General features: G+C 35.8%; 3 protein-coding genes across 5 annotated transcripts; 1 reads left to right on the top strand and 2 right to left on the bottom strand.

Annotated features, from left to right (window-relative positions):
- Positions 1–594: 594 nt before the first annotated feature.
- On the top strand, positions 595–3,098 carry LOC149962200 (uncharacterized). The gene is made up of 6 exons (XM_090164427.1): positions 595–848; positions 911–1,739; positions 1,816–1,968; positions 2,033–2,156; positions 2,855–2,934; positions 3,003–3,098. The coding sequence occupies exons 1-6, from the start codon at positions 595–597 to the stop codon at positions 3,054–3,056; spliced, it is 1,494 nt and encodes a 497-aa protein (XP_090020553.1). The 3' UTR covers positions 3,057–3,098.
- Positions 2,855–3,892, bottom strand: LOC149962201 (centromere protein M-like). The gene is made up of 3 exons (XM_090166600.1): positions 3,724–3,892; positions 3,576–3,670; positions 2,855–3,512 (listed from the first exon to the last, which is right to left on the bottom strand). The coding sequence occupies exons 1-3, from the start codon at positions 3,775–3,777 to the stop codon at positions 3,095–3,097; spliced, it is 567 nt and encodes a 188-aa protein (XP_090022726.1). The 5' UTR covers positions 3,778–3,892; the 3' UTR covers positions 2,855–3,094.
- A 2,717-nt stretch (positions 3,893–6,609) lies between these two features.
- Positions 6,610–16,743, bottom strand: LOC149962202 (solute carrier family 22 member 3-like). Of its 3 annotated transcripts, XR_016478605.1 has the most exons (14): positions 16,081–16,743; positions 15,151–15,254; positions 14,182–14,336; positions 13,309–13,483; positions 13,102–13,249; positions 12,953–13,038; positions 12,653–12,867; positions 11,816–11,997; positions 11,624–11,751; positions 9,790–10,247; positions 9,381–9,498; positions 9,178–9,282; positions 6,713–7,116; positions 6,615–6,630 (listed from the first exon to the last, which is right to left on the bottom strand). XR_016478605.1 is itself a non-coding variant. In XM_090166620.1 (10 exons), exons 1-10 carry the CDS (start codon positions 16,396–16,398, stop codon positions 10,169–10,171), a joined length of 1,590 nt encoding a protein of 529 aa, XP_090022746.1. In that variant the 5' UTR covers positions 16,399–16,743; the 3' UTR covers positions 9,770–10,168. The 3 variants fall into 3 exon arrangements, 1 of the variants encoding a protein (XP_090022746.1); XR_016478603.1 differs by having other exon boundaries at positions 6,610–7,116; XM_090166620.1 differs by lacking the exons at positions 6,615–6,630; positions 6,713–7,116; positions 9,178–9,282; positions 9,381–9,498 and having other exon boundaries at positions 9,770–10,247.
- Between the last annotated feature and the right edge of the window lie 6,714 nt (positions 16,744–23,457).

A 23,457-nucleotide genomic window follows, 5' to 3' on the forward strand; every position in this document is an offset into this window, starting at 1 on the left:
TCCATCTAGCGGAGAATCTTTTCAAAATGACGCTCTCTCATTCATGGGGCATAGTGTACAGGGCCTTGCGGGCGCAAATCTATTTCCCTTTTTATTGCTTTGGGAACGTTATGAGTTCGAAGACACGATGGGCCTTAGCTATTACACAAGCCTGCCCATCGGCATTTTGCAAAAGTCCGTTCGTTCTTCTGATTCCCTTTTCCATTAATACTCGAATAGTACCGTAGAATTCTCGCGGGATTCGATTGCGAAGAATTCCCTTAATTGCTTTTGCAAAAGTTTTGTCGTGGTCGTAGGCCTATTCTTAGCGGAAATTGCTTTTTTGTTTTGCTCTTATGAGAAATCTCTGGGGAATAATGCGAATGAAGTGTAAATGTTTTGTTTTTGTCCCAGTTGTTGCTTACGTTTTTATCGACAGAAAAATAAGGGGAATTGTATTAAGGTAGAATCATTATTAGCTTTTGGTGTACTATTTGAAAGCCTGAGTTTGGCATAATTTTAATTTTCGCGCTTTTTTAGGTAGCACTGCGGTTCAATTTTTAAATTTGTAGTTTGTAGATGACGCTGTTTACAGAGTAAATTTTAAAATTAAACATGGCGGCTACCACGAACGTACGCGTGCGTTTAGATCTGACGAATTGTAAAGTTTTATATAAAAAAAAATCAATTTCACATCCTCTTTGTTGGATTTTGATAGATTCATTGAAAACTACCCATATTTTCCAGTTTAAAAATGAAATCAGGAAGCGACATCAATTTTCCAGTTCGGAGTTTTGGCTATTTGTTGATGGTGCCTTGGTTCATGACGATGAGAATGTTGACATTCTTCGTGATGGTGATCTCGTGAAGTGAGTAGCAATAATTTCCATCCAAAATTAACAATGTGTAACAATGTATAAATGTTCTTCAGAGTTATTCCTGCGAATGATGAAAAGGTCAGTGAAGGACACCAACAAACAATCGCGGAGATTGAAGACGTACAAGTTATTAATAATGAGACTGAAAAACTACGTATAAGACGGAAACGAAAGAAGGAAGATGATGATACTGAAGCTGTCAATATTTCAATTTTAGAACTCGAGCATTCCAAACCCAAAAAAAAGCACAAAAAGTCCAAAACAAAAGGTTTGGAAGACCAAGATAATGCAACTTCCATTAAAGAAACACCAGTCATCACACAAGAAATAGAACAATTATCTGTGGAAATTGATTTGAAAGAAATCAGCCCAGTTAAAGCTTTTGATGGTGGTGAAAGCGTTCCGGTAATTGAAGAATTTACAAAGAAAAAACGTAAACGCGTTAGGCGTAAAAACAAATCCAAAACTGAGACAGATTTGGGCATTTTTAATTTCTCAAATCCGAACACTGAATTGTTGTCCTCCTCCGATGTTGCGTTTAAAGAGCCTACCTCTTCTTTTAGTGGGAAACATATACGTTTTGACGGCCTCAATCCTGAGCTACCAATTAATGAAAAACTTTTATCCATTTCTCAAACAACGCCCGCAAGACCCATTTCATCAAATTCAAATCATAGTCAAGAAACATACACTCCGAAGTGTCAAAATAAATCATATTTTGGACATGCAAACAGTATCATAGAGCCTACGCTATCCCCGAAACAAACTACCCAAAATAATTCCTTAAATCAAAGCTTTGGTGCTAGTAATGGCAAGTTTACGGGGATGAGCAAAGAACGGCAAGTTAACTCTGTTTTGGAAAATAAATCTGTCATTTTATTGGTAAGGGTTTATTTTCTTATAAATATTGGTAATATATATCAATAGAAATTTCAATCCGATACTTTTTATTCTTTAGAATTGTGACAATTATGAGCCCAGCTTAATGAATGGAACCAAGGATTATCCTCCAGTTACGAATACCTTCACTAATCCAAACGCAAAGTTGGATATTAAAGATTTGGAAATTTTGACCAGTCCGCCTCGAGTTGGAGACGTGATCGCTTTCAAAGTAACTATTTTTATTATTTAGTTAAAAATGTTTTCCCAAATTCAATTAATCAATTTTTGATCAGGTTTTAGAAATCTCCGAGAATTATTGCCCGGAAATATCTAAATATAAAACAGCTAAAGTAACAGCTTACACTAACAAAGATGATGTTATCAGTTTGCAAATGTTATCACAAGAAAATAAAAAAAGTAATTATAAATTGATAAATCCAAGCTGATAATAATTTTTTTATATAGGTGTCCCTATTAATTTAAATTATTAATTCTTAATATGGATAATTTTTACCTTTTTATAATTATTCCTTCAATTAATTAAGGATGCACCGATATATTGGCGGTAATATCAGACAATATATCAGCCAATTTTAATACTGTTATCTATCACAATAGTAAAAGATGGTTCAGTGCACTGTCATACCATTTTATTCTAATTTTTCATGAAAAAAAGTTTGCAAGAGTATATCCGAATGTTTCTTTTCATTTTACTTGATACATATTTTCTTTCACAAATCGAATATCGTTGTTTGTTTACACTCGTAACCCCGTCTAAAAAAGGTATGATCTAGCTTCTGAAGTCTGGTGTCCGTGGTGTGGTCAATTAAATAAAATATTATCATTAGTTAATCGACAATTTTCTTATTTTGAAATGTTCTTCTGAAAATATTTTTCTAATACCGATATTAGAAAAATAGGCCGATATACCAGTGCATCCCTACAATTAATTTAAAAGTTACCAAGGGGGCACTTATACATAAAGTTATTCAAAAAACTTATTGTACAATAGGTGGGTTTTTTAAATTACTTTAGATTTAATTCAATTTGATTGAGAAATTGATACCAACTTACCAAGATGTTAAAATTTTTATGCAGTTGTTTAATTTTTACAGAGGGAAATGGGAAATTTGACTTAGTGTACGAAGATGAAGAAATTGAAGAGAACGAGTTACAAAATGAAGAAGTTACATTGGTAACCTCATTTTAATTATTAATGAAAAGTCCAAGAGTTGATTTTAAACTAACAAAAACATTCTTTAGGTTCAGTTAAAATGGCTGGATTTGATAGAGCCCAAGTTAATTTCAACAATTTAGTAAAAATTGAATAAAATTTAATAAAATTGAAATCAACCTTAATTGCTATTACTAGAGTTATCTGGCAAATTTGATCCTATTTCATGAATAAAGTGCGATTTCAGATGTTCTTGCATAACTGCTAATCGTACTCCGGGAGTGATACCCAGTGCGCTGAGAATTAGTTTGGACACATTTCTTTCAATGTGATTCCATTCCCCATCCAATTCAAAGTTGAAAATTGGGCATCTCCAGAGCTTCGCTAGTTCGATTATTTTGTTGTATTGGTTTAGCTGGCCCTTTTTATTGAACGCTAATACGCAACATTTTCCCATGACAAAGAACGAAACATCTACATGATGCAGTGACTCTCGTATCGTGTTTCTGCTTTTTTTGTTTTGCAAATCTACCATAAAAATCACGTAGTCTGTGTTCATTGAGGCAATGTATTCATTGGGTAGAGAGTACACACCGTGCCTATAAGTAAGATTTTTTTTAGTAAGGTTGAATTTGATTTAAGCTATATTAATGTGAAGTTACACTCGCACTGAAGGGCCATAAGGGCATTTAATGTTTTGATAATTAAGCATTTCAGAAGAGAGTTTGTTCTTTGCATCGTCATGCGTACAGACCATCTATAATGTTCAGGATATTAATTGGAGCTTATGTTGCTTTGAAAAGAACTTACTAGAACATGTATTTCTGTTGGAACTATCGGTTTATAGTAAGGGTATGCTGTCATTTTATCTTTTATAAATTTAAACTAAATAATAATTTACTAATAAAGAATCCTTGCTAGAATTGCCAAATTTGTTTTCACAATAAAATACCAGTCACTTTCTTGTAGGAAATATTAAGCCTATTTCCCGCCAAAAATATCTCCTTCACTATTGAACCACATTTTTAGCCAATGATATTTTGTCTATTTTTACCCGTGTGATAAAATAGGCCCGTTTTTATTCTTTCTTAAATTTAGAGTTAAAATAGACTTTCCTTTATTTTTACCCGAAAATTCGAAAAATCATTGCGATGGCAGGTTAACCCTTTTTGCTTTTAATATGGTAAAAACATTATTGACCGTTATTTAGAGCCATAAATATTATATATATATATTTTTTTTTGAGCTACACACACATCGGTGTCGACCCGAGGCCTTAGACACCAGCACACAAACAATAACTGATTAATCAGGATGAGATATGTGTTACGGCCACGCCAACGGGGGGATTCGTAGGTGAAATTAATAGTTAAATAAAAAAATAACTACAAAAAAATGCTTATTAGCGTTCTCACGGTATGATGTGAACATAGAAATCTCATAGGTAACTAGAATGCTGCCGTGTAACTGGCAAATTGGCCAAACGGCGTGGCAGACGATAGTCAGATCTCAGCCAATCAGAGCTCAAAGAGTGGTTCTGCCAAGAATTTAATGTCACCAGAGAGAATGACGTTACCTATCTCCCGCTATAGTAGCGGATCCAAGGACGATTATTATCCTCCTTGGCGGAACCACTCTACGGCCTCTCATTGGTTGAAGGTTCAAGGCGAACTGGCGTCAAGCTCGGCCGTAGGCGGCAGCATTCTAGTTACCTATGAGATTTCTATGGATGTGAATTATTTCCACCCGTAAAATAAAGAACATTTCCTGATATCTGGCAGTATAACAAAGTCGTTTTCCCCTTTATATTCAGAGTGACTTCTCCTACTTCCTATTTACTTACTGACCATTTACTAATAAGAAAAGGAAAAACCGTTACATTAGTTTAATTATATCGTAACTCTTAACTTTATGATGACATTGATACGGAATGGACAACTCTATATTAGTGAAAATCTCCAATAACCCTGGGGACAGCTAGCAGTCAGTCCATATTTTCTGGGGTACTACGTTTGAAGCGTTATCTGATGAGAAAATAAAAATTTTCCGCTATTTGTTACTTGTGTACTCTAGTGCCATCTTTTCACTGAAAAGTATTAATTCACAGTCTCTCTCCGCCAACGGGAATTCCTGACGATATCTTTTTTTTATTTGTGGTCACTGATAGATCATGGATTATGCTTGCTCAATAGGGTAATAAACTATTTATCTTAAGAGATAAATTATTTCTTTTAATGGTGATATACTTTTTCTTTTAATGGTGATATACTATTTCTTTTAATGGTGATAAACTATTTATCTTAAAATAAATAAACATTTACATCAGCAAAAATACATGAACCGAAATTATCAACGACCTCCTTTTTATTGGGGGGCATTTTCCGATAGTACAAGCAAAGAGTATAAAAACTACGTAGTTTTTATACATGTACTCTTTGGTACAAGGAGAGGGAGGCAATAAAAACCGAACTGATTTCAGCCCGCCCGCGGGAGAGGAAAAATTCTAGTGCATCACGGGTAGATTACTTCGACATCTAGTGAGAGGAAAGATCAATAGCCAGGTGGCGTACTCAAGTAGCCTTGGTGAAATCGGGAGAGGCGGAATTTCGAGGGGGTTTTCTCCTCCTTACTAAATAGAGGGGGGAATGGGAACTTTCCTCCCGTGTTAGAGGAATAGGACGTTGATAATTTCGGTTCATGTATTACTGATATCACTAGCGTTAGGGCACACAAATTTAAAAATAAGAAAACGACATGCAATTGGACTTTTCGGGGGAAGAAAAATAAATTATTTAAGGGAACTATTAATCTTTATTGGTAAATAACATACATCGGCGGCTCTGACCTCCAGTCACCAGTCCTCCGATCTCTGAGGCCGGAGACTCAATATTCCTGCGGAGACTGGAGGCCTGCAGACCGGAGGACCATTAGTTGCTTCGGAGATCGGAGGCCTCGAGACCAGAGGTCCATTAGTCGCTTTGGAGGCCGGAGGCCTGGAGACCGGAGGTCCATTAGTCGCTTCGGAGGCCGGAGGCCGGAGGCCTGGAGACCGGAGGTCCCTTAGTCGTTTCGGAGATTGGAAACCGGAGACCCTAACCGCGGCGGAAAATTGTCTTCTGCCGTTTCATTCCTCAAACTGAAGTCGCTGCGCCTAACTCATATAGAAGAGTTTATAAATTAATGATGCGGTAGCTTCAACATACGACGATGTAAATAATATCAGAAATTTATAAAATACGTCTACGAGAAAAGTCACAAGTGTCCAACTCTATTAGCTTGAATGCTTGATACATATACCTGCGCAGGCTCCCGCTGGTTTTCTAAGTCACTTTTGGAACGGAACAATAATGCGGGGCTCAATAAGTCGTCATAGTTCCTTTTTAAATAAATAGATAGGGAAAATATTTATAAAAAATTGGTACATATTCAAATTATTATTTTTTCATTTTACATTACACATACATGATTTTTTGCAGGAAATTCGTGTAAAATGAAAAATGAATACGGTCTCCAGCATACGAAGGTACATGTATGATTTTGATGTCTTAGATAAATACGTCTCTCGTAGTATTATAAATTTCCTAATTATTTTAAACTTCCGATAATACAAATAAATGTAGGTTTCAAATGTTACAATAAGCAATGGTACTGACGCAAATGCAGCAAGATGGCAAAATGGGCCTTCTTATAAGTTATAATGTGTATGTTTCATCTCGTCTGCTCGGAGGTAATAGAGCAACAATTAAACTAGTGACCTTGAGGATAAAATCGAGGATAAAACAATTCACTTTAAGTCTACCAAGGGTAGAATGCTCCGATTTCGAGCATTCGCCGCCGTCGCCGGGCTGTTACGAATGAATTAGTCCTACAAGCTCAAAGTTCAAACCACATACTCCAATGAAGCCCTAGTGATTGGAAACCAGATCTTGCAGTGAAGAATGGAAACCGCCTAAACCGGAGACCAAACTTTATGGTAGAGGTCTGGAGACTGGAGACCAAATATTCCAGTGGAGGACTGGAGACTGGAGACCAAATATTTCAGTGGAGGACTGGAGACTGGAGACCAAATATTTCAGTGGAGGCTGGAGGACTGGAGACCGGAGACAAAATCTTCCAGTGGAGGCTGGAGGACTGGAGACCGGAGACAAAATCTTCCAGTGGAGGCTGGAGGACTGGAGACCGGAGACCAAAAGTCTTACCGACCTATGGTAAATAATCTATATCGGTTAAGAGTAATAAATTATTTCTTATACATGTCATGAACCATAGACATTATATATCCCTAAGGGGACGAGAAATCGGCTACCTTCCACTGCATTAACGTCGCTGTTTCTCTCCCTGACGCTCTGTTATTGAAAGGGGGGGGGGGTCAATTCATGTCAAATCGAGAGGTTGGGAGGTACTACCTCACCGATTTGTACATCAAATTTTGGTGCGTAAGTAGCCTTGAAATAATGACCATTTCCAAAATTTTGGCCCTCTATCGATAAAATTGGCCATTTTCTGAACAATTGAAATTTTCCCACACCAAAGGCTCCGCTGACCCAAAAATCAACATTTTTGGCCATATCTTCCAGCGAAATACCTTTAAACTATTGCAAATTTGTTTTCTAGGTGTATTTTGGACAAGGAATCGTATTCTTGCTTCAAAAATTACCTGCAGATATTGTTTTGGAAGATAATAACGTTTTCTGGGGGTCTAAGAAACCCCCAAAAAACGGAAATGACGTCACCTTCGATTTTTTCATGTTTTTATAATTTTTAGCTATTGACCAAAGAAGCACATATTTAATGTTTCAACAATGAGAAATGTTTGGTTAAAAATTTATAAGAAAAATTCTAGTTCGAATTGAATTTTTGATTCTTTTGATAATAGAGATAATTTGTGTATGACCTTGAAAAAGGTGTTCAAGGTCATCAAAATTTACTTTTTCGCTAGGCCATTTAAATGGTTAATGTGCCCTGAAAGTTTGAATTATATGGCACTTTTAGTTTCAGACTTATTATACCTGAAGTGTTTGGTCATAGACATTATTCATTTACAGTTAATATAATTTCGAAATAAACTCTTTACATTGAACATTGTTCAGTTTATGTTAAACAGACATGGTCCAAGAAGACGCACTTAAGGGTCAATAATTCTAAAGCTAATAATGTCTAGTAAATGAAACTTTCAGGGCACATTAACCATTTAAAAGCCTCAGCGATAATGTAAATTTTGATGACCTTCAACACCTTTTTCAAGGTCTTTCACAAATTATCTCTATTATCAACAGAATCAAAAATTCAATTCGAACTAGAATTTTTCTTATAAATTTTTAACCAAACATTTCTCATTGTTGAAACATTAAACGTGTGCTTCTTTGGTCAATAGCTAAAAAATATAAAAAAATGAAAAAAATCGAAGGTGACGTCATTTCCGTTTTTTGGGGGTTTCTTAGACCCCCCGAAAACGTTAATATCTTCCAAAACAATATCTGCAGGTAATTTTTGACGCAAGAAAACGATTCCTTGTCAAAAATATACCTAGAAAACAAATTTGCGATAGTTTAAAGGTATTTCGCTGGAAGATATGGCCAAAAATGTTGATTTTTGGGTCGGCGGGGCCTTTGATGTGGGAAAATTTCAATTGTTCATAAAATGGCCAATTTTTTCGATAGAGGGCCAAAATTTTGGAAATGGTCATTATTTCAAGGCTACTTACGCACCAAAATTCGATGTACAAATCGGTGAGGTAGTGCCTTCCAACCTCTCGATTTGACATGGACTGAACCGGGGAAAACACGTAAGCTTCTAAGCGCTTCAAATGACCTTGAAAGTTCCCGTTTTTAAAGTACGGCCGTCTTTATTCAGTTGGGGCCCTAGTATCGACACGAACTCTTGCAGCTGGCCGCAAAGCGACTGTGATGGGGTCTAAAAATCAGAGCGTATTCTCGTCCCCTTAGGGATATATACTGTCTATGCATGAACTAGTTATCTTAAGAGAAATAAAAGTTTATATTAATGGTAATAAAATATTTCACTATGAGAAATAAACTATTTCACTACGATAAATAATCTATTTCACTAAGAGCAATATACGATTTCACTTAAATTTGTAAGAGAAATAAACTATTTCACTAAGAAATAAACGATTTCACAAAAATAAATAAGTTGTTTCAAAAAGATAAATAAACTATTTCACTAACATTGTAAGATAATTAAACTATTTCACTAAGATAATTAAACTTTTTTTAGTGAGGGTAATAAAAAATTTATCCTTACGGTACTATTTCTATCGAAAGTAGTAAGAGGAATTCATCAAAGAAACACATGTCAATGTTATGTTAATTGAGAGTCCGAAGCACCATCTTTTAAAATTACTGAAGCCTAGATTTAATTAAAAATTCACAAACTATCACACTGCTATCTATTGAGCAATTGCTAAACGAATTCTCGGGAGAAAACGTTCTACATAAGCATTTTACCTTAACATATTAATTTGACCGAAAAGCAACCGGTCAGAAACAAAACAAGCCGGTCGCAACCACAAGTCTGCGACATTAGTGAGCTTTTTATTCGTCCCCTCTTTATTTCCCATTGTATCTGAAGATAATTAATAATTAATTAATTTATACATTTTTTAATAGTTCGATTTGTTAATATTTAATTGATTTAGTCTTTGTTAATTTAATAATCAAAGACAGTGGCACTGCCAAATGTAGGCTGAGTATGAATAAGACACTTTTAAAGGATAAAATTATATTAAAATTTCGATTTAATTTAATTTTTATTAAAAAACATTGCTATTAAAAAATTGAAAATATTTTATTAAGTTTTAATTTCTTAAAAATGACACCGATATTTTTACTCATAAGATAAACATTTCCAACCTACATGTTAAATAAATCCTTGGGATACCTATACTGATCACGGATCAATAAATCTGTAGAGGGAAAAATACAAAATTGAAAAATTCTAGAGTAGTCTAAAGATATAGTTTTACTTATGGACTCGACAAAAGGAGGCGAAAATGCCGCGAAGTTTAAATTTGTGAACAGTATTGGGCTAATCATGGAATGAAAACCTTTTTTTAATTTTTTTCGGAAAAATACGGAAAATTTTCCGGAAAAAAAAGACGTCGGTAATTTTCCGAGCCGGAAATTTTCCGACTTACCACTCTAATTATAATGCATCGTAACTAAAACCTATATTCGGGTTTTTCTGATTTTAGATTATGAGTCCCTCTACAGATGTCTTGGTCCACGGAAGGTGTTTATTTATTGTTCGTTTTGAGATCAATTTCTTCATTTGGTGATGCAACGATTGCTGGTCGATTTTTTTGAGCAGTCAACCTGGTAATTGGAAAATGATTAGTTCTTTCAAATTGAATGACAAAAATCTAATTGTAAATGTTGATCGTTGTAGGTCTGTTCACGGCTTCACACGAGCCAACGGTACTACTCAATTTCGTAGGCTAACAGCCTATCTAATAGCGTTTTCCATTTGATTGCTCGAGATTCGCTCCGAATCTGTCTTTGACGTCATAGATCTCGCCCCAATCGACTAGAGTAAATCCGCAAATAGAACATCCCATTAACATATTCCCGCGCTTTGTTGTTTTTCGTCTGCTAGTAATATTAATTTTCGCTTCGTGGTCGGCGATTTTGCCAAAAAATCTAAAGGGAATACGCAAAAATTTGCTGCGATCTCGATCTCGATCTGTTGGTCTGCCGAAATCGGCAGATCGGTTTTGGGCGATATTGGAGTAAGGGAAAAGGAACACGCAAATGAAACAAAATGTTGATCAGAGCGATCTAGAGCGCTCGAGAGCAGTCAAATGGAAAACGCTAATAGTTGTCCAACCGAGTTTGTTACACCTAGGAGCAACAAACATAAGGAGAACGCAGCTAGCCTTTAAACACGCTAACGAAGGGTTGCGTACGAATTTCATTGGACGAGCGTCACGAGCCTTTACGATGAACGTTTTACGGGCGGGGGGGGGGGAGATAATTTTCCCCTAACGACGGCAGAAGTCACTAAAGCGTCTATGAAAACTGTACACAATATAAAATCCACGACTTTTAACGGGTTGCGTTCTCCTTGTGTGGGGTGTTGTGTTTGTTGCTCCTAGGTTACACGAAGTTGCGGGAACGTTAATAAACTACACGAAACGTTTTCGATAATTAACTCATTAAGAACCAAGAACGTATTTATTTATGTTGAAACGACCCGTGGGCACCATGGTTTAGATTTCCGCCGGCACGAAAGTGGAAGGACAAACGACACCACCTTGTGTTTCAATAGCATCCGAAGATGAAAGTATCAGGGAAATAATGAGATACCGGGCTAATTTTTTTGGTGTGTGAATATTCAGAAAAAACGCTAAAAATCAGCTCAAAATAGTCATAATAAATTAATACTTTCTTGGTACAGCAAAGTCTTGCAAGATTCCTTTAAAAATTATTCGATTTAGGTCTGGTTTTCACTAAGGCAAATACACCACGACGGTGAGCATCGACCCAAAAATCTCCGTTAGGCCTAGTACAATTTCTTTTCCGTCAAAGATCACCGTCGCGGCGTTTTCAACTAATGACAACCAGCAAGTTCTTGAGATGTTTTTCCACAGTTACTTAATAACTTATCTACATTATCACGAAATACTTTGGTCGAGCAGCTGTGACTGACAACCAATTGGATTTAAAATGTGCCATTATAAAATATGACTCACATTTCAAAATCCGTGATCGTATCAGGCAGATTTCGTTGAGTCTCCGGTAGAAGCAGAAAGATGGCGCTGGTAGCCAAAGACAGGGCCCCATACATTATCATGGGAAGTGACTTGCCGTAGAACCTTCCCTGAGGAGAGAAACGGGTCTCGTTAACCGCGTTTCTGATTGCCGAATTTTTGAGCCCTCCTTACTAGTACGTCCGCAAACGGAGAAAGAATTGAGCCTATCCGGCCAGCTAGCATGGCCCCGCTGACCCCTACCACCCTCACGTTCGTCGGGAACAGCTCACTGGCGAAGAGGTAGAGGAGGGTGTACGCTAGGGAGTTGGTCATCCTGCCCAGCATGGTCAAAGACAGTTTTAACCAATACATATCTGTAACAAAAATAGGGTTAATAAGAGATTTTGTTCAAACCACGAAGGGCCAAAAATTGACCCCGAAAGTCAATTGGTGGAAATTTATTATCCTTTGTCATGATGACGGTTCTTTCTTTGCCTTTTCTTCTCGTACTCAACCATGCTTTAGGTCTAGTTAAACTATGTTTAAGAGCGGGTTTTCACTATGAAAAAACGCCACGATGACGACCCCGACGCCAAAATATTGGATAAGGCTTAACGGAAACCTTTTGCGTTGACGCTCACGATCGTGAAGTTTATGACCAAGTGAAAACCAGCGTTTTGGCTTTAAGGGCTACTTTTCACTAGGGCAAAAACGCCCTAAGCCTTCAAATTTCATTTCCAATATTTCACGATACGTAAAAATGGGTATTTTTTGGGGATGACGCTAGCTGCCGTAGGGTTTTTGCCATAGTGAAAATCAGCCTTAAAGGGAAACGACAGAACAGACAACGTTTGACGTAGGTAAAGAGTGTCTTCGCAAGATAGAGTAAACGACATTTTCACCCACGGATCTTTTGTCATCCTACAAAATGTTTTGAAACTTTGCTACCGTGGCCACGACCGTATATAAATATTTGTTATATTCCTTGTACTCAAAGCAAATGACCCTGCGAAAATCCAAGATACTAACCGTCACTTATAGGTATGACGCCGAAGAACAGTACTGCCGTCACCAAGAAACTGATCAGCAGTCCTTTCCTCCTGCTGAAAAGCCGGACCATCAAATAGTAGAGAAATACAACTGGGAGGTCCGCCACTCCGGCCAGGAAAATTTTCAAGTGGAACGACCCTCCGTCTAAAGTGATCGTGAGGATGAAGCCATGGGCGATAAACACTGTTAACACGCTACGGGCGAAATTTAATCGAAATTAATGCAGATTGTCATTTGAAGGCTTGGTCAAAATTGTAACCTCGAGAAAACATAGCTTACAATGAAATGTAGAGAACGACTGTGACTTTGAGGAGGTGTTTGTTGCGGACAATGTCCAAGAATGATGCTTTGTCCGCTTTAGAGTCCTGGAAGGCGAACAAGGTAGGTTCACGATATCATGCACCAGAAATTAGCAGCTGTGACCTTACCAGTTCAATTTTTTCTTTCAATTTGGCCATGACCTTGTCGATATCATCGATGACCTTTCCATTGATTTTGGCTTGTCGTTTGATTTGTTGCTCTGCTCTGCCGTAACGTTTAGTCGACAACAGCCAACGAGTCGATTCTGGTACAAACCTGCGAGAGGAATTGATCATATTTTAATTAATTATTATCTTTGTGTCGCATCTACTTACCAGTATAGTAGCAAGAGGAATGGTAGTTGTAGTGGTAGCGAGGAGACTAGCATCAGCGTCTGCCATTCGGTGATTAGCCACGCGACTGGGGACATGATCATGAGGGCCACGCCCCACAAGGTCGTGAACAAATAGATGATGGTGTCACGCTGTTTTGGTCCCACTGATTCCACGTCTGTTGGATTTGGTAGGGTGTATTACAGGTTTAGGAAGTAAATATCAGCTTTCAATTGTCATCGGAGCTAAACAGCGGCCAAAAATTGAAGCTTTTTTTTTCTGGCGATTTTCAATATTATCTGTGCTCAGCTATACTAAACAAATTGAATCTCGAGGTTAAAGGCGGTACCCGATAACGTCCTATCTGCCTTTCAGAATAAAGTAATTTTAGGCTTAGCTTTTGTCGTCCAAATTAAGATCGTAACTGCACCTAACATATTGAAAGGGTGTGGTTTGCGGTTTAAAAAAGTGTAGTGTCACTTCCTTGTAACACGAGGTCGTCCATGTGTTCAGTGCTTTTTAATTTGTTACTATTAAATACTGCACTAACTTTGAAGAGTTTTTATTCTACCTATACACGCACCAATCACGTGATATGTTAATATAACAACATGGTTTTCCTATTCAAGTGTAGATGGCGTTGCCTTGTTAAAGCCTTAAAGGCGTTATATCTGGTGTAGCATATGCCGCATCCATGAGTCACTAAGGCTTCGACTCGCCTGCTTATAACGTTTGCTTATGCATTAACTTTCAATATTTCGCCAGCCCATGAAAGAGGGAGAAAACAGCTTAAAGTTTTGACCAGGTGATGACTCTGACGTTGATTGAATTCATGCTATATTAATTTGTGGTTCATTAAACTATTGATATACTTACACGAAGCCATTATTGAGTTTTGCACAGCTCCGTATCCCAATCCAAGAATGAATCTGAATACTAAGAACATGGGCATGGAATTTGAGAATGCGATGATGAAGGACGCTATAGTCAATAATGCTTGACCGATTATTATGACCGGTTTTCGTCCGAATCTTTAAAATCATTAGTTTCTTTTATAATAAACTCACAAATTGCTTACTGGGAAACAAACATTTAGAGCAAAGCACTTAGAGATTCGATTTAATGCAAGTGTCGGCTCGACGTAAAGTAGCTCTTTTTTCAACAGATGTCGCTTGCGTCGAAATAAAACCAAGATAGTTAAGCTACATTTTGACACAAAAGGCGGATACTTATAGGTACCCCTCGCATTGATTGGCTCGTTTGCAAATTGATAAATAACATAAATTACAGCAATTTTAAACAATATATTTATATGGGATATATAATTTAGGTTAAAGTCCACTAAATAATAGTACTAAGAGGTCTAAATGTAATACCCTACAATGGCTTACTGACGACGGTATCATTTGGATATTTTAAACTTTAGCTTCCTTTGCCGTAAATAGATGGCACCACGCTCTCCAGTAAAGTCTTTTTTACGCCATCTCTAATAACAAGGCCTTTTTCATAATACAGGCGGCAATGATAGAGCCGACAGTTGCTTTAATGCTCTAATATATACTAAATGGCGCCAATTTAAACGTTTTGGGGGGAATGGGATAAATACTGATTCTTTAACAAAAATACTTTTAACACTATTAAAAGCGATATTATGTAATTTATGAACAAATTTCCGCATATAAAAAAAATATTAATATTTTTTTTTTACAATTTTAACTTTCTGTATTTTAAATTGCTGGCGCCATATAGTATGACGTCGGGTATTTAAAAATCGGCCTTAAATGAAATTAAACCCCGTGAAAGGATTGGTCCATTTGAAGTGTGCCAGACAGTCGGAGTACGTACTTGTCGGCCAGCTGTCCTGCTGGCATGTAGGCGACGAAGTTCCCGATGAAGAAAACCATGTACCCGAACGAAATCATCCATTCTCGGGAGCACACCAAATCCCACTGGAAATTATACATGAGCAACCCATTGTTAATTTTTCTCAGGGCCAACAAGAGCGGGCCCAGGCCCTGGTAAAACCATAAATGTTGGCAACAAAAGAGCCGTTATTACTAAAGGCAAATATACGCAAGGGTCCAGGGCTGCACGGGTCCCACGTATTTCAAAACAGGCCTGATTATATTAAATGTGTAGTAATTCGTTGGATGGTTTATTTTCCTAAAACACGTATGGAAATTTACGGAGAAAAATTATATTTCAAGCCTGAATTTTCGAGCAAAATAAATTTAAAAAAAATGTATTTTCGTCGATAAATTCTGGTCTAAAAGCATATTTAGAAAAATTAAACTAACAGTTCAGTTGATGTATATGAATATGCAACTATAATCATTAATTTACTTGCTAGTTAATTACTCGTATAAAGAGCAATTTGAAAACTGAACCTTTTCAAAACGGAACAAACCATTTTTCAGTTCTAGAAATTAAGTATCGTAACTTTGAAATCAGCCACCTAGCAGCAAAAAATTATTATTTGAGTTCAATAAGGTGTACAAAGGTTGAAAGGCTCTAAAACCAGAAACTTAATTATCTTATTATCCGCCCTGTTTAATTTGTAGCAGACATCTCTTAGTTTTTGAAAAAAGTTTTAGTTATAATCGGTTGTCGACGCCACTACCATGTTATCATTGACCATTAAATATATATTTAAGTTTTATAATTATTCATATTAAATCCACCTACGAATATCACAAATGTCTATAGATTTTCTGTCTTCTGTTGAATCTACCGTTCAAACCTGCCATAAAAGAAATGAGAAGTAAAAACACTCACTTCCTCCGTGATCGTCGAATAAGTTTGATTGGTCTCGTAAACGAAACTGTCGCAGTTGACCGTCTCATTCAAAGACAATATTTGACCACTAGCTGACCGTTCGCCGGGGTAAGCCCACCTATGGCATGAATCGTTGAATTGACCACTCCAAGACGTCTCATTTTCGATGCCGTCCAATTTGCAATCGAATTTGACCTTTTGGTTGACAAATTGGAAGTTGCGGCTGATGAATGTCCAGCAAATGGGTCTCAGCAGCAGAACTACAAAGACTTGTTTTTGGAATTTGCCAAACTTTCCGATAACGTCCGTCAACTCCATCTCTCAAAGACCAAAGACGCGGCGCAACTGGCTGCTGTAATCGCCTGAAGATCGTATCTGCTGTTATTTAAGTCGTAATTATCAGCTCTGATAAATGTCTTTGACAATATCGCAATCTTTCTTATTATTAATTGCCAATTACATTTTTAAATCTGTGGTCCGATGATGGTTATAGTATCCTGAAATATGATATTTGGCGCCTTGAATTTCTATAAAATCCGCCGATGACAACGTGGTGCTTTCGCGCGTATGAAGAAAGCTTTAGAGAGACTAATCACTACCACAAAACGGTACGTGTGATTTAAAGGAAGTATATTTTAAATTAAAAGAATCGTATGCTAACACTTTTACCAAGAATGTATTTATTTTTTGCGTCCTCGCAGCAGCGTTAATCGCGTCGAAAAACGTAATTTTTAAGAACCAATGAGATGGCAGTATTATTTGATTTTATTAGAGCGGAGGAGCATACCGGGGGCCCCAACGGGTGGAATTGGAGAAACGCTAAAAATAATATCGACATATTCATTCTCCCTGAGTATAAATAAATACATTCTTGCTTTTTCTAAATTCTGTTGGAAAAAATAAAAAATTAAGTTATCATCTGTAAATTAACTTTATGCTCGGCTCAACGTTAGCTCCTCCTTTTTCATAATTTGTTTTCTCATCCATTACCAATCCGCCATCTAGCGTCGAAAACCTAACAATTATTTCTTTAAAATGCCCCGTCCAATCAACCAATGCGGCCTTTTTTAGTGTCCTCGTTTAGGATGTTATTGTTGTGTCGTAATGTAACTCGTTTAATTAAGAAATATACGGAGTTGAGTCTGGAGATAATTTTATTGCGAGGGGTAGGTCACTCCGCGAACTCGGTGTACACTGTCGTACCTCTGACTGTGCTAATAAGAGTTCGTGAACTCTTAAAAATCCGTACCTTTAACAGTACTAAGTACTCGAACTTGGTGTACAAGTCATCCGAGAGTGTCTTACCCCTCGTTTTATTGCTACTTTCCGTTTTGAAAACCCCCACTTAACTATAACCGTTTTTATATTTCTATCCTATTTTTACTTATTTTTCACGCGCTCTTATTGCTCGTGATTTAAAATTATATCCCTGCTCGTTCTATTCAATTTCGAGATAAATATTATATAATAGATATAGGCTAGCGTAGAATAGAGAATGTTACACCTTTGGCTGACACCAAGAGTTCATAAGGGGAAAAACGGTTTGCAAAAATTCGGCGGTTTCAACTATCACCGTCGTGACAAAGAGTAATGATTCAAAAGACCCCCCCCGAAATAATGGAACCATAAACCTTGAAAAGAATAAAATACATTAAATATTTAGTCTATTCTCTATTGCCTTACATCACTAAAAACAATTACATGTACCTGCAAAAACAGTAAACTGCAAAATAAATTTTAAACTTCTAAAGGCTTTCCGTCCTCCAAAGGTTTGTTGGTGGTAGGAAAAAAGGGGGAACATTTCGTGACAGCATGACTGCCACCCTAACTGTTTTGTGTCTTCATTATTATTATTATTGAAAGGGGTGGAAAGTGGTGCACTTCGACCCTAGGTCATTGTGCAACCCCCAACCTATGACTTAAGTAAAAAGTCCTATTTCCGACACAAAGCTAAGAATCCGCTGGCCGGGGTGTTGAAGAAGTCACGCGTCTCCAACCGATGCATACCGAGATGCTCAAACCTTTGCGCCGCATAGTAATCACAGCTACAAAGAATGTGAGAGGCAGTTTGCTCTTCAACTAGACAAACCCTACAAACTGGGTCATCACTGACTGAAATAAAATTTAAGTGTCTGTTAAGTTGGCAATGGCCTGTAAATAGGCCAGTCACCAATCTTATAATAGTTTTAGAGAGAGAGAGAGAGTAACAATTTTGCTCTCTGGGATAAACTATTTGGCCTGCCTTTGATCACCCATCTCAAGTCAAAGCTTGAGTTGGCGATTCAACATATACTTGGAGACCAGGTGGCGTACCAGGCCACGGGGGATGGGTAGAGCAGGTTCTGGCCCATTAAACCCAGCCTTTGCACCCTCCCTAGCCAAGGCGTTAGCGTTTTCGTTCCCGTGATGCGCTTCATGACCAGGTATCCAATAAAGTTGAACTTTATTGTGCGTCCCAAGAACAAAAAGAAGATCAAACAGCTAAGAACCAGTTTAGAAGTGAAACTATACTGGTTAAGAGCATTAAGAGCGGCCTGACTATCCGAATATAGATTTGAAGCAAATTTCAGCGATTTCTGCGTGGAAAACGGTAGCGTGTTCCCCCAAGCTTTCGTAAAAAGCATAGTTATTATTAGGGCAGTACATCCCCGCGCCGTATTGAGTAAAATATCAAAGCTTGATTTGCACCAGAAACAGTTATGTCAACCTTCTGCAACGTCTATGCCAAAATTTATCAAGGTGTAAACTCAGCCAAAGAGGCACATATTGCGAAAGCCGTCTCAAATTGATGAAGTTTTTTATCATACCCCTTTAAAACTGATCGTCTCTCAACACTTATAGCGTTTTTTTCGTTTAAAATCTCGAAGACGGTATTTAGAACCCTTTCGTAGTTTTGAAGAAATCTTTTCATGGATGAAGCTCGTATGGTCCAATAATGGACATAATGGAAGCAGATTTAATTGAGTATTGGGTATTTCACTTTCTGTGGCTCTTGGAGTAGTAACGATGTTGGCGTATATGGTTCTTCTTTTGGATGACTCCCAAACAATGTTGGACACATCTTTAACCATTTAACATTTTCAACCACATTCAAGTAAAATCAAATCTAAAGCAGGGTTACAACAATAGAGATACATAGATTTTGTTTGCACTTGTTCAATTTTCCCTTTGAAGCTTTTGATTGAACCGGACATGTTTGCAGCACCCTCGAAACAAATTCCTCTTAATTTATCAAAGTAGAAACCAATTTGAACTAACATATCATTTACGACAATAAACAAAGTGGCAGCTTTATAGTCGGATGAATTATACATTCCGAAGAATTCTTCGTTAGCTTGCAAAGTTTCTAGGTCAGGGTAGCGAATACACAGAGTAAACGGTTGTTCCATCAGCAATATTTGAGTAAAAGGGACTTTTTTTGATCCTTTGAACTACGTTTCTCTGTACGCTAAATGCCATACACTCAAATATTTAATTTTGTACGTCTCCACTCAACCAATTTTCTCGTTTCTTTATCCTTTGTTTTAAGCCAGCGGCGTCCTCAGTTCGATCACGTAGTAGTTGAAGCAAATTCCCACTTTCATTTGCGTGACCTCTTATTGCTTGACCAGTCTGAGCTAAATAACGTAATGAACTTAGTACGGTTTAAAAAAAATTCTATTAATCTCCTGTTGCTCTTTTGACCGTTGAATAACAGATTGCGTCGCAGCGCAAGTCGATTTCATACAGTCTAAGTTATATAAACTTTCCTCATGTGTTTTAAATTTTTCAATGGCTTTTTCCAATTTTTAAACCCAGTGTAGAGAAATGCTAATTCAACGTCATCGGGGCACGTTTTCATTTCTTTTGAAAATGTGGCGCACAAAGAAAGCAGAGCACCACCTCACGATTGCTATCATAATTAAGCGACCCGAAACTCCTAAAACAACTTTTTTGGCACAACGATTGTTATTATTTCTAGGAAATGCCAAAATTTGGTCCGGTACATTTTGCTTAGATAAACTTTTTAATACCTTGCCATTGGCATGCGTTTCTAAATTTGAAGTACTTGTAAGTGTAATTATACTCGGAAGAACGCTTAATGCTGAAGCTAATGGCTCAATATAATTTAATGAATCTATAAAGCTGCTAGATGTTGTTTGCTTGAACAGGCCCGGACTGGCCAAAGAGCAGATCGGGCAAATGCCCGATGGGCCGATCTGGTCAAAGCTCCGTGAGGCCGTCCGGCGTCTAGCTAGCAGCGCTGGCTGATTACATCGCGAAACAATTATATTATATGCGTATATCGTCCGTCCGAGTACGTCGAAGTTTTATCCGATCGTGTACAGGCTCGGAGTACAGCCCTTCCGCCACGAGCCGATAATTCCTCAACGACACCAGACTCTTTTCGACCAATGGGAAAGCGCGTTTCAAAGGGAGGCGTGTTTTTATATTATCTTTCACCCATTGTTTCAGTATACTCAAGCCTACGCTCTCCTTCCGTCTAAGTATACAAGTCATACTGATAGTGGGTAGTTTAGCTTCGTACGTGTTGAAAACATGGGCCGAATAGATAATGTACGTGTTTTGGCGGGGAAAAATTGCTGTTGGAATTAAAATGGTGTACCTCTTCGCTTTTTCGCAGTGTTATATGCGCCATATATTAAAAGTTCTAAATTTTGATAGAAAAATAAGGTCCTGGTTTTTCGAGTTATATAATTTTGATAATATATTTATTTTAATTATTTGAAAAGTATTTGGTCCTGGTTTTTCGAATTAAATAATTTTGATATTATATTTATTTTAATTACTTGATATTATATTTATTTTAATTATTTGATATTATATTTATTTTAATTATTGGATATTATATTTATTTTAATTATTTGATATTATATTCATATGAATATAATATCAAATAATTAAAATAAATATAATATCAAATAATTAAAATAAATATCAAATAATTAAAATAAATATCACATAATTAAAATAAATATAATATCAAATAGTCAAAATAAATATAATATCAAATAATTAAAATAAATATAATATCAAATAATTAAAATAAATATAATATCAAATAATTAAAATAAATATAACATCAAATAATTAAAATATATATAATTATATATATTTTAATTATTTGATGTTATATTTATTTTAATTATTTGATATTATATTTATTTTAATTATTTGATATTATATTTATTTTAATTATTTGATATTATATTTATTTTAATTATTTGATATTATATTTATTTTGACTATTTGATATTATATTTATTTTAATTATGTGATATTTATTTTAATTATTTGATATTTATTTTAATTATTTGATATTTATTTTAATTATTTGATATATTTATTTTAATTATTTGATATTATATTTATTTTAATTATTTGATATTTATTTTAATTATTTGATATTTATTTTAATTATTTGATATTTATTTTAATTATTTGATATATTTATTTTAATTATTTGATATATATATTTTAATTAATTGATATTATATTTATTTTAATTATTTGATATTTCTTTTAATTATTTGAAATGAAATGAAAAGAGTGTTTAATGTGTATTAAAACAATTATGGAGTATCAGCAATTTAATACACGCTTGTTACAAATAGAACACATAGAAGGATTATATAAAAGGCTATCGTTCAATAGATTTAACAATATTTGAAAACAGAGAAAAAAAACCCAAAAAAACAATGAATATTCTGTTAAATCGAAGTAACATAAAAAGTTTTTAAGGTCGGAAATTTTTCAGGAAAATATATCAATCCTGGAAGCATACTTATTAGCTGTTTTTTTTTTAACGGGGTCCAATGAAAAAATTTTAGTTTTAAACAAACTTGTGTTTTGAATTGCGTAGTTTGGAACAGACAGATTTAATTGTGTTAATAGGTTAGGACAAGGAATTATATTATTCACTAATTTGAACAAAAATGCAAGTTCCACTTGCTTACGAGAATTGTACAATGTGTTTAAGCCAAAATCTTTGAGCATATTTAAATAATTGTATTTACGAGTGTTTTTTAAAAAGAAGAAATAAAGATTGTCGATAAATATTCTTTGATTTGATTCAATTTTTAACAAAAGGTAGTCGCTACAACCACCCCAAACTAAGGAACCAAACATCGCTCTTGAGCGAACAAGGGCATGAAATAGTAAAACAAAATGATGAGAAGATCTTATATTTCTCGCGAGTTTGAGTATTACACCCAACAAGCGTTTACAGGAACCTAATGTTTTATGAATTTGACTATAAAAATACAGACCTTTGTCAAATATAACACCCAAGTCTTTGGTGCTATCATGTCGAGATACAGCTATTCCGTTTAAGTGATATGAATTCCTAATCGTATTGGTTTTCCTACTAAACGATACAAGTACTGATTGTTTATTGAGCACCAATTATTTAAAGAGTTCAAGTCATTTTGAAGTAAGTGACAATCTGTGATGTTTCTTATTGCGCGTCCCATTTTACTGTCGTCGGCGAATTGATAGATATTAGCGTGAATAACATGAAATTGGAGATCGTAAGAGTATAAATTAAAAAAATAATGGTCCTAATGAAGATCCTTGCGGTACGCCACACTTAACAGGGTAATTAACATCTGTGACAACACCATTACATTTTATAAAATTAACCCAATCCAAAATGAAACCATGCAGGCCGTACCGTTCTAATTTTTTGAGGAGAAACTGTGCGACACTCTATCAAATGCTTTGGCCAGATCTAAATATATTACGTCTACCTGTTAATTATTTACTATTTTTGGCACTAAATTATTTAGGAAAGAAACTTGGTTGGTTTCTATACTTTTTCACTTTGTGAATCCATGTTGACATGGATTTGGAAAAGAGCTAAACCATGTTGATAAGTACTCATGTATAATGCTATCGAAAATTTTGGCGAAAACACAAAGTAACGAGATTCGACGATAGTTTTTGGGGTCAGCACGAAACCACTTTTAAAAATGGGACTAACGATGACAAAGAAGGAAATTTTTTACTTTTTAGGGACAAATTAAAAATATGTAACAGTAACGGTATTAAAATGTCACCACACCCCTTTACGATGAAGGGAGGTATTTTATCAATACCAGCAGAAAAAGTAAGTTTTAACTTTAAAATTGAATTTTTTATATCGTCTTCTCGCGGAATAATTGAACTATAGGTATTTGAAAATACTTTAGTGGTATCGTAATCGAATTCTTGGTCAAATTTAACAGTGTCAATTGCTATATTAGAAAAATTATTTAAAAAGGTTTCAGTGAACTCAACGGGGCTGGTAACAAATTTACCGTTACATTTTAGTCGTATATCCATTGGTTTACTTTTGACATTGCGATTAACATATTTCCAAAACATTCTTGGATGTTT

Source organism: Leiobunum rupestre, chromosome 1 (genome assembly GCF_980474605.1).
Source record: "Leiobunum rupestre chromosome 1, qqLeiRupe1.1.hap1, whole genome shotgun sequence".
Classification (NCBI taxonomy): domain Eukaryota; kingdom Metazoa; phylum Arthropoda; class Arachnida; order Opiliones; family Sclerosomatidae; genus Leiobunum; species Leiobunum rupestre.